Raw genomic sequence first — 12,340 nt, 5'->3', positions numbered from 1 at the left:
ACATCTCTCCTCTAGCTAACTTCCCTCTTCACGCTTCTCTCTCCTCCACTCCCCACACCCCCCTTCATGTGCATGCGCTCTAACCCCCCAACCCCCCAATCGGTTATTGGCTGGAACACTGTTTGTTATGTTTCATGGTCCAGGCTGGGCCAGTTTCTTTTTCTTGCCGTTTGTGGAGCCTGGGCTGTCTACAGAGATTATGTTTTTTTACATTGTGTTCAGGGTACAGGCAGCTAGCGGAAAGTGAGGAGATGTTTGCTGTATGTGACAATAAATGTTTTGGCCTAAAAAACGTGTGACATCGCTTAGAGCAGCTTTAAGGCAAATCCAACTGTTTACGTGAATAATCACAAAGCAGGTGGGCATTTTGACAATTTTGTTTGTCTTTTGCCAAATAAGCTGCGGAAGAGAACTGAATTCGTGATTGCATGCTGTCCAAGAGGCGGCTTTCTGTGCGTGCGAGTACCACATTGAGTTATTTTCCGTGGCTCATCATTGCTCTTAACTCTTTTTAACATTATGCATATCACACGTATGTAACGGTCATGTGTCCAGTCTACACTCTGCTGTCTGTCAACCTAAAATTTTGACTTTACCTAACTTTTTGAAGATGGAAAAAAAGCAGTTAATTTTGGTTTGGATTGACATTTTGATTTTTGGGTGAATTGTTCTTTTAAGCAAAAGTCTTTTTGCTCTCAATTTAATCTCATATGGGTAGTTGTGTTGCGTTGCTCTCTCTCATTGTAGATGGGGTGTCATATGGAAACGGCCATACTATAACTCAAACGATGCCAGTCATAGTGAATCAAAGCCTGACTGGAAATAGGTTTTAAATGCAGTTAGAGGGTTTAATGTGGGTGTTAAGGGATTACAGCAGCACTCTGCAGAGACTGAACTCACCCACACGACCATCATTCACTCCCAGTACTGCTCTACACGTCTCTATTGATTCTAGTTCACTCGTTTATCCAAACCAGCATGAAATATACAGAGAGATGCCATCTCAGCATGTTCACAGAGAGAGTGTTCAACCTCATTCTGATGCTAAATACAGAACTTGCGCTCTGCATAAAGACTGCTCAGAATCAATTATGCAGTCACATTCTGATGTTTGGTGAGTTATTGCTGGAACATTTTGTGTGAATGTAGTTTAAACTTATAATAATATCATAATGTAAATATATTTTGTAAGCCGGACCAAATTTTTCGTTTATCGGTCCAAATGTGGGTGAAGGTCTCTGCACGTTACTGTCTTTCCCGTTCCAGATTAGGAAACTATGTCGCTCAGAGGTCCTCACGTCTTCTGTTTAACGCGGGTCTCACGTTCACAAGCTCATCAGTTTTGGTCACCAAACAGAGGTAATTGCTATATACCTGAGATCGGTCACATTCACGTTTACACAATCAAAGATACTTTGGTATAGTCCCCATGGAATTGCATACACTTGAATTTAACTTAATGTTTACTTCTGTAGAGGTATGGCCACTACTACAGAAAAGTCAACCAACTTTACTTCTCTTATAATAGCTTTGGATTGGCCATGCCGTGATTTCCCACGTACACTTATCTAAAGTAACATTAAATTAAAACATACAGAGGTAAGACACACCCAGATTTAGGTTGGTCAAGCAGCACGTTTGCTGCCCTAAACGGAAATTCACTTCTTGTCTTTGCAAACCAAGTACACTTGAATCAGTGCCAAATATTAGTCTTCACTAATTTGACACAAAACTTGTGGTAACATATGAATCTGTTTAATCTACTTGGGAAAACAATTTCAGAGTCAGTCAGAATAAAATCAGTTATAACAATTTATTATGTCAGGTAAATGTATCATGCCAATTTCATAATCCGTTCAAAGATAATATAAAACATCAAATGCTCTGGAATAAAGAGAGAAGATGCGAACCTAACATTGATGTTGTCAATGACATTGAAATACATGATGCTGAGAGTCTTGGCCACTCTCAGCATCACAGGCTAATTTGAGCTACAAATCGAGTCTCTTGTTGCATTTCTTTGTATAGACAGAAACTTCTTTCACATGGAAACATTTGCTAACAATGGGAATTTGCATTCAGAGTTTACACCTTTTGGGAGCAGGATGCCATTTGCCTGGAAGACACACCCTCCTCTGTGTGCGAGTTATCTCCAAACTCTTAAATACCTTATTACCTTTTGGTTTACTTCTTTGGCAACAATACCTTTGTACCAGTCACACTGAGACATTTCAAATGATACCAAACATGTGTAATACTGTATGATAATTATTCACATTAAACCATATAGATTCTTGGGTGAATTTTGGTGATCTCAGCATGAGAGAGAAGGAATGGGGGAAGAGGGAAAGAGATGTGGATTAGGATCATTCTGATTTGAGACTTGCGAATGGAAACCAGTGATAATGTTTACCAGTGAGCTCACAGCTATTAATATAAGAAAAAAACCAGATTAGGCCTATACATGTTTTTATGACAATGTTTATGGAGGTCTTGGAGTGATACTTATATATATAAAATAAAATTAAAGAATCAGTTATCAATTTAATAATTCAGTAATCAATTTAAATTCAGACATAAAAATGGAAATAAATGAATCACTTTTTGAAATGGACAATTAACAGACAAATGTAAAACTGTTTATTTAATTAATGTTTTATATCTATATCTACTTGAGTGGCAATTGGGAGATGATGTGGGTCATAAAATTGAGTCAAAAGCTGATTGGTTGACCCCACAGGTCACCGGTCCAATAGCATTTTTTTTTTTTAACTCTATTGACAAATGGATGAAGAAAAGCATAAACTGCCAAATGCTTTTTTTGTTTAGTTAAAAAAGCCATTTAAAAATGTGCATTTAAAAAGGATGTATTACTATTTTATTGTTTTTATTATGTTTTAAAAAATGAATTCTATGAGTCTACGTTTTAAATATAAATTATTTTGTCCATTTTTATGTTCAAATTATTAAAATGAATACTGATTCCTTCATAATTTGCAAAAATAATGTTTGTTTTCAAACAGTTTTCCTAAACACTTTCAAGTGCTGTCAGAGATGTATTATTTTTTTCAGGGCAACTATTTCAGTAATATCCATCAGCTAGTGGAGACAATTTAAATTAGGCCTATAGAATTGAAATAGCAATCAATATACAAAAATGATATATAATTATGAGCAATGTTACAATTGATCATAATTACACAAAGTGTATATAGTTCATTAGTGCTATACTCAGCTCTTAAATGTTCACTGTAATGTAAAGCGTGACCATTTTTTTCTCAGATGCAGCTGCATTTGTGTACTTCATTATAATTTCTTATGAGTCAAATTGTGGTGTGAAACTATTTACTAAGAAGCAGGAGATTGACCCATTTTGAGTTCTAACAGAGGCTGCAGAGGGATTTTGTGAAGTCAGCAGAACTAATGGCTGGTTTATTGAGTGCCTGGTATAACTAAGTAAAGCTTTTGGCTCTTGGACAGCAGCACTTTGCCTTGAATTATTACATCTGCTGTTTATTGTTTATTTGCAATGACACTATTGGAGTGTTGAAATAAAGCAGAGAGAGTGACACATTTGGATCAAGATCATCTTTATTTCAAATAACATTAATTGATGGTTTTATCTGTGCGCTTCTGCATTGCTTTATTTTGATAATGTAGTGAGCTTGAATTGGAGGGGAAAAATGACTAAATCTATATTGTTCACATTCTCTCTCCTTATATCCTTAACAGATTGGAAATAAACCATAATCATGTAAAGTTCATGACTACATCTGACATCATGTCACCCTTGAAAAAACTCCTAAAATACCCTATAAAGGTATAATGTATAACACAGATTCTGCCCTTCTCCAGCTTTATTTTGGTGTACATTAAAGTAGGATTTTTTTTTAATGTATCATCATGGATTCCCTTTTAATGTGGTGAACATTGATTTCATCAACATCTCTTTATACTTACAAATCAATATGTGTTTCTAGTCTTATGTAAAAATGTTAACTAACAAACTTGAAAATATATTGAGATCTTGATAGTGTAATGGGATCAGTTTTTGCAATGAGCTGAGATATGATTTAGAGCGTGTATGTGTGTGTATATGTCATGTTTTGAATATATTATGCATGTGATATGCTAATCAACTGTAAGGCCCTTTATAATCCTGTGTGAACACTTGTTTGTATGTTCCCCTGATGCCGATGTGTGTTGTAACTCCTGTGTTAGCAAACACATCTGAAATGATTCTATCTGCCCTTTCATGTTGAATGTCATCTCATGAATTAGTTTGAATGGCTTCATCTGTGTTTTAACAAATAGTACATGCAGATGAGCTGTAAATGCCAGGAAGTCATATTAGCTGAATAATTCATCTGACTGCTGTGATGCTGTTTGTGGGAGGGAATCGCTCTGTGCTGAAGCAGCATATTAAACAGACGTACAGACTGGATCGTTCAAGATATTGATTTCCAATCGTTGACTTCCCTGTTGCTGTGGCCTAGATATTCAATTCTGGTTAATGCCGGTGAGACGGCCTCATAATGACTGTCGATTGTTCCGGTTCAGCATCATCTTCATTACCATCACAGATTTCTTTGTTTAGGGTGGAAATGACCTCAGCTATTGATATAATGACGCTGTGTATGACCTCATTGTGCATTATTCATGGGCATATAGTGGCCATGTTTCAGTAGCTATTGTGGCATTGTGGTACCCATATTCTGTCTGTTATATACTGTTTAGTCATGGTTAAAAGTGAAATAAAAGCTTTGTTGGGTTATTCCAATAATTAAAAGTATATCCTTATTTTACATTTACTTATTTAAGATTTTTATCCTTTGCATTCTATTAGTTCATGAATTCTCTGGGAGTCAAACGACTTTGAGTTACAGGAACAATTAGTTTTAGTTTAAAGTGGTTTATTATTGTAATATGTTTGGCATACAGCTGATGACTTAATCAGTCTTAATATAGATCTGCTAAATTCTAAATACAACTGAGATGATAATATAATAATAATGCCTAATCAATTTTTCATAAAGTTTAATAATAAAGCAGTTCAGTCCAATTCTAAATATCTACATGTTTGTAGTTGTCCTAGGCAAAGTTTTTTTTTAACAAAGTTCTTTAATAGATGCTTTTAATTGGTTTAGTGTTTTAGCAGCCTATAATTAAAAAAAATAATATTTTGAATTAGGTTTTATTTTTATATTTTCATTTTTCGTTTTAGTTTTAGTAATTTTGTTATGTGCTTTTATCATTTTAATTGGTTTTTACAATTTCTATTTAGCTTTAATTTACTTTCATTCCAGTTTTAGTAATTTTAGTACCAAAAATGAGAAATGTTGCCTTGGCAACTAACTGAAATTAAATAAGTTATGTTTAAGTTTTTCATTTAATATTTATATTGCATTTAATTTCAGCTTTATTTGCATTATCGAAAATGATTTGTATAGTTTCTGTTAATGATAACAACTCTAAAAAGACTGTATTGATCACCTTTATATGGTCAAAAATCAAAAACACTGTTTATAGTTTGATTATTGTTTGTCATTGTATTTTATCATGTTGTCATGAAAATAGCCGTTAGTGTAGACATGGCAATATGCACATAATCCTCAATGTACGTGATATAAAATAGTTGATCCGGGATTAAACAGATTGTGATGGTGCTTGAAAGCATCTTAAAGGATTTTTGTTACATGAATTTCAATTCCCAATGACATCAGTATTTTAGAGTTTTGTGACTTAGTTTTGCTTTGTGGTCATCTATATGCTAGTGTAGTCTAAACGACAGATGCAACTTTTAATGTATATCAGCTGACATGTAGTCACTTTTTCTCTTCTGGTAAAATAGATGATATAATTGATGACTAATCATTTTCCTAATAAAATTATCTCTGCAGTGAGAACTAGAGGATGTCAGAATATAGGTCCGCCAGCTCAAGTATGAATTCTGAAGGGTTTAAAATGTTCCCTGAACCAACTTTGCAGTGTGTTTTGTCTTGATTAGCGTGTGATTAGCGTTTTATCCATGTAGCAATGCTTTTTTTTCCTTCAAAGATGAGAAATCCCTGTCTTTTAAATGCTTTTCAAATGCTTTGCCATGTCTATGAGAGCCAATTTACATGCTGTCATCCATGACATTGACCACCATTAGATTTGCATCCCAAATTACCTCTGGCTTTCCATATTTAACAAAATCTGGCAGCTCTTTTAATATTTATGGCTGTTTTGCGCTCTTACTACTTGTATTTTTGATCTCATCTTCTCTTCTCTCTGAACAGCTAAACCAAAAGGCCCCGTCCTCAGGATCACGCTGTGTTTCACCATGAACGTTGCAGTATCACCAATGGCCAGTGAGGCTTCCTCTCCTATGATAACCTCTGTAACTCCCACCTTGGAGCCCGGCCTCGATAAACACGATGATCCGGACCTGTGTGGGCCCAGCGTTAGCGGGGATGGGCCGACCCAGAAACAAGATCCCTACCGCAGGTACCAAAAACCTCCTCCTCTCCACACAGGGGCCGACTGGAAGGTGGTTCTCCATCTGCCGGAGATAGAGACCTGGCTAAGGACCACGACAGAGAGAGTCAGAGATCTCACACACTCTGTGCAGCAAGACAGCATCAATAGACACGTGGATGTGCACCTAGTACAACTCAAGGTAAGAGTACCTTAAATTGTAACTTCGTTGATTTTCAACCCGCTTTGTATTGTAACAATGTCGGTGGTAAATTGGCAATGTTTACTCATTCTCCGTGTTACCTGGGCCGAGAAATTTACATTTATTTAGGAGCAAAAGTCTTTAGACTTTAGACTTTACAGCCAGGCATTCATATAATACTTTTAATCTTACAGTTAAATCCGACCTCTAGTTCATAAACGCCAGAGGAGAACTGGCCCCCGACTGAGCCTGGGTTCTCCCAAGTTTTTTTTTTCTCCATTAGGTCACCTGATGGAGTTTTTCGGTTCCTTGCCACTGTTGCCTTTGGCTTGCTCAGTTGGGGATATTTGGGGATATTTAATTTAATTAATCAATCAACAATACTATTGATCAGCATTACCAAACGTGGACGTTTTCCACTAGATACAAACATTGATGTATTTTTTAAATTTAATACTGTGAAGCTGCTTTGATACAATCTGTATTGTGAAAAGCGCTATATAAATAAACTTGACTTGACTTGACTTGACTAGACAGCTCCAGGGCTTTTGTGAAAACTATAGATTATACATTTTTGTATCTCCACCCACGGACAGTCGGATCGACAGAGGGTTATTAACAGAACAGTTATTGTAAGGGTAGGTTTATCACTGAAATTGTATCGTCCTACAGGTATGTCTACTCTTTAAATAGCATTATGGTACAAATGGTATAAGCTTTCTTAACTGTAAGTGACGGCGTTTTGCTTCAGGGAGTTGGGCGGAACTGACTGAACAGTTAATGTGTTCCCCCTCCATTTTGCTAAGTATGTCTTACTGAAGCAAGGCAGTATTTGACTCTGGTCGAGCGTATTCATATCAGACTGGTGGCAGTGGCCTTGGACAGCAACATGCCCAGTGCATTATGGGTGTTGAAGTTTTCCTACCTATTTGTCAAAAGGGAAGACAACAACCTTTTTGTTTTCACTAGGTTTTCACTAGTCAGGTTCTGATTGGTGAATTGCAGCATTGTGGAGATAGTTTCATATAATGATGCTAAAAGTATATTTATAATTTTCATCATCATTACTCCAGTCTTCAGTGTCACATGATCCTTCCAGGGCTGTACAGTGTGATATATTGCACGTGCTATGAAGAAATCGGTTTGTGCGACGAATAAATGTACCACAGTAGCATGTGTGCAATGCAGTTATGAAAATGTGTGAGACAGAGCCCCCCCCCACTCCCTCTCCCAATCTTAAATAGCAAGTGTATACATATTGACACGTTTCCAAATTACATTTGTTAATATGGATTTAAATTATTATCCAACTTTCACGTGAAATATTTTTTTTCTGTTCAGTCTGCAGTTTCTTGGCACATCCAAATTGGTTGTCACTGCTGTGCGAGGTTCAGTGCTTTGTGAGTTCCTCAGATTTGGAGTGTGCATGCAGTTTTCAAATATGAACGCATTAGTTGTAAATTGACTGTTAAGGTATAAATTATGCACCATTCGTTTGTGCAATCCCTAGTTGCTAAGAAATTGTTCTCAGACATAATCTCAGACAAATCATAATATCTTTTATTATGTTTTGCATTTTGGATACATATTTAGATATTATCAATGACTACTCTTTTGTCATCGTTTAAACTCTTTTTGTTGATTATAAGTGTCAGTTTTTGCATTATTATTAGTCAAACCTATAAAAAACTTTTGTTACCCCAAACTACATATAAAAGCTTGATCAGTCACATGAAAGTAATCAGAATAAATACTGATTCAGTGCGGTCTGGATCGAGGCAGAATCCAGCTACTTATTCATTTGTTCCTTCAAGAGGTGCATACATTTTTGGTCAAGATCTTGTATTGGACAGCTTTCCTGTAGCTCAGTGGTAAGAGCATTGCGTTAACAACGCAAGGTTGTGGGTTCGATCCCAGGGGATTGCACATACCTATGTATAAATGTATAGGATAACGCAATGTAAGTCGCTTTGGATAAAAGCATCTGCCAAATGCATAAATGTAAATGTAAATGTATTGAGAATGCAAGAGTCCAGTACTCTGTAAAGTCTCCTCCAGCACATCCCAAAGACTTTTAATGAATTTAAGGTCTGGACTCAGAGGTGCTGATACATGTGTGAAAATGATTCTTCATGCTCCCAACCAACCATAGAAATGGCTTCTATGCCATTTCCTCAGCTAGTCGAGTGAGTTAGTTGATGGCAGGAAAATGAAGCAAGGATTCTTTTACTGCCACTTTTGATAAAAGTACATCCTTGCTGAATAAAAGTATTACATTCTTTATTAATTCATTTATTGTATTATATTGTATTATACTACTAAATGTATGTAACGACTGAGACAAATCAGACACAATTATATGTTATATTTAACAAATAATCTTTAAAACTCACTCTGGGATCTCTGGTCCCATCCCCACCATCAAGGGCAAGGAGGGTCTTGGTTATCATGACTACGATCAGATAAGTTGGTTTTATTGCTGTTAAAAATGTGGTCACGTGGAAAAAGCAGAGGCCATAGGAAAGCCCTTAACCCAGAGCCCTTAAAACAAGACTTTCCTGCATTCATTTATGGACGAACTGACCTGTAAATGAACATGCACACTGCGTGAATGATTTACTGTCTTGTGTAGTGTCTTTTGATACTATTATGTCTTTGATACTATGTATTTTAGGATAGAATCAACGGTCAATGTCCCACCTGTATCGTGTCTCCTATCTAATTAATCCTCATTTAATGACTCATACTTTAGTGTACATCACCTTCTCATAGAATACAGTGTGTGTTTGTTATATCTATCTGAGTATAAATGGACACAAACAGCAAGGCCTATGTCTAACCACACTTGAGACAGAGCCATAAATTCTCCCAACAGAGGAATTTCCCGCTTGGAAATTCCCCCTTTCTTATTGATCGAGCCAACCCTGAGAGGTGGGACCTTTTTCAGACTTTAAATGGCCTCTACACAAGCCCTTCTTGGCCTTCTCGGTACGTCCGCATGGCTGTCCTGCATGGCCACACTAGGCCCCAGGGCAGCAGGCCTTGACCCACAACCAGCCATGTGCTCATTCAGGAGAGAGAGGACAACACAGGAGTGTGGCACAGTGTCTTCATTCAATGCAGAAGAAGTCCATCGCAACTCCAACCATCAACTCTTCCGACTTCCTCCCTTCTCCTGTTTGCTCTGCGTGTCCTCTCCGGCCCAGGGCTGTCAGGCCACAATCGTCACTCCAGTCATGGGAAGAGAGTCAAACCAACCACGCAAGTTCATCACCAATTCTTCAGTGAACGCCGAAGAAATCGATTGAGACTCATGGGACCATCAAAATCCTTCTTCAGGAACTTCACGAAATGTTTCACTGCAAATGAAATGAAATGAGGTGCTCTGAAAATAATAAGCTGATGGTTCTTTTCATAGTTAAATGAATATTTACCAAAGTTCCATTTCCTGCTTCCGATTTCATTCTGTCACACACCATTTTACCTATGCATACGTATGTGTGTTTAGATTAGTTATGTTTGTGATTTAGTTTATAAAACTTGTGCACAATACGTATTTGGTTCTGATTCTCTGCTTGCAACAAAGTTTATTTTATGATTTAGATTTTGACTACAGGCTCTTAGTAGTACTGTTAAAAATCAGTACCCAAGCACCCAAAGCGCTTTGGGTGTACAGTAGTACATATGAAAGCGCTATATAAATGCCTCATTCATTCATTCATTCATACTGTACAGTAAGAAAGACATTTCCCTCCCACAGAAATTAACATTAATTAGAATTAATAAACAATTAACAGAGTGTTCACCAGACCGAACAGGTGGATTGATTGTAATATTAGGCTAATTTTACTACATTAAATTAATTCTATTAACTGATTCAAATATTCATAATCAATTATAACAAGTTATGATTGATTATTAATATTTACGGACGAACAGGTGGATTGATTGTAATATTAGGCTAATTTTACTACATTAAGTTTATTCTATTAACTGATCCAAATATTCATAATCAATTATAACAAGTTATGATTGATTATTAATATTTCTTTAGAGCTAATTTGCTACATGTATAAAAATGTATTACTGACCCGAACCTTTGAACATTACTGTATCATATCGCGGTCTCTCTCTTTTCACACCAGATAATTCGTGCCATCTTGCGACTCAAAACAGTATGAACGGTGGTAAAATTGGGCTGAGTACTTCAGTATTAATTTTTTAAGGATGAGCATGAAACTTTGATAGATGCCCAGAAGCTCAGCAAAAAAACAAACAAAAAAAAAAACCCCTGAACACATCACTGAAACAAAGAACAACGATCTGATAAGAGACAAAAAGCTTGGTTAGAAGAAACTTGAAATAGAGAAAGACATGTTACATTTTAGATGAATGTGTTAGTGAACTAGTCCGTATAGGAAAGTCTTTTCTCTTTTGTAACTCTGTTTTTCTGTAGCAGAAGCTCAAAGTTATTCTACAATTTCAGCTCAAATCATTATTTCATGCAGATGCATTTATTTATTGAAGCAGCTGTGTAAACAGGCCCTTCTCACAATCCCAGTGTGTATTTTGTTTGTTTGAACACATTGATGCATACAGGGACCACGATTGACACTCACCGAGCACCAAATGAGAGTACAAATTGGCCATTAAGAAATATTTGTTATTCTATATTAGATATTCTTTTCTAAATTTACTGGCCATTTGCAGGTGTGGTGGTACAAACATACATTTTTGACCCTGAATACATATAAATGATGAAATACTATGCCTAAAATCCAGTCTTTTAGTTGGATCATTAACAGCACCACAGCAGTCCATCTTAGATGTCTGGAGATGGAGGGATCGGCTATAAACAGAATGGCCGTAATGAATCTTTGGGTTCTAGATTAGTTGAATTGGATGTAGATCAATCACACCAGAGGTCTTATCAGATTTCTCTACTCAACTCAAACTCTCTTTTTGTTAAGAGCATAGGATGTTTTTTTTTCAGGTAGGCGTTGCATTGATGGGCATGTGTAAATATGGATTTAAAAGTCACACTGCATGCATTCATTTTTCCCAGGTAAGCTGAAGTTCTCATTTTAGGAAAGGTTGTTATATGCTGTTCTAGCTAATAATAGGCCCGTATGAGATTGCATGAAATAAATAATAAATAACTTTTTTTGTCATATTTTCCTCACTTGAACTTCTTATCCCTATGAGAAAGGGTTGAACATTCGGTTGCTGGAACTGTTTTAGCAGGGACCCAGGGCATGCTCTGTCGTGAGATTGATTTAGGCTTATTTATTGATTGTGGTATCTTCTGTGAATTAAAGTTGTGTGAATTCTGTTTATTAAAGTTGGTTAATAACATAACTGCAATAAAGTAATAGCCTAGTTAACTACTAGTTACTTGTTTACATAGGACATATGATGTATTTTGTATTATTTAAAGGGATGGTTCGGAGTAAAATCTTCGAGGTCATGGTGCAAAGGACCCTAGGTTGATTTTACTCCGAACCATCCCTTTAAGCACCTGGAACCTTATCAGTTTGACAGAATATTCTACTTTAAAGTGCCATGGGAAGTCAATCTAACTTGACATTTTCCTATATTAATATATATTTTTTATATATTAAATTGTTTATTTCCTACTCCTTAACAGTTAATCATAATTTCTGCTATGTCATCTCTTGG

At 36.2% G+C, this 12,340-nt stretch overlaps 1 protein-coding gene across 1 annotated transcript in view; it reads left to right on the top strand.

The window, feature by feature from the left end:
• Positions 1-12,340, top strand: part of akap6 (A kinase (PRKA) anchor protein 6) — a 175,250-nt gene that overhangs the window by 17,007 nt on the left and 145,903 nt on the right. Inside the window, exon 3 of the mRNA XM_082142267.1 lies at positions 6,282-6,661. Coding sequence (XP_081998393.1) covers positions 6,326-6,661 — 336 coding nt within the window. The 5' untranslated portion in view covers positions 6,282-6,325. The remainder of the gene's footprint in view (positions 1-6,281; positions 6,662-12,340) is intronic.

Source organism: Leuciscus leuciscus (genome assembly GCF_965113295.1).
Source record: "Leuciscus leuciscus genome assembly, chromosome: 17".
In the NCBI taxonomy this organism is placed as follows: Eukaryota; Metazoa; Chordata; class Actinopteri; order Cypriniformes; family Leuciscidae; genus Leuciscus; species Leuciscus leuciscus.
This window is presented reverse-complemented; position numbering and strand designations above follow the sequence as displayed.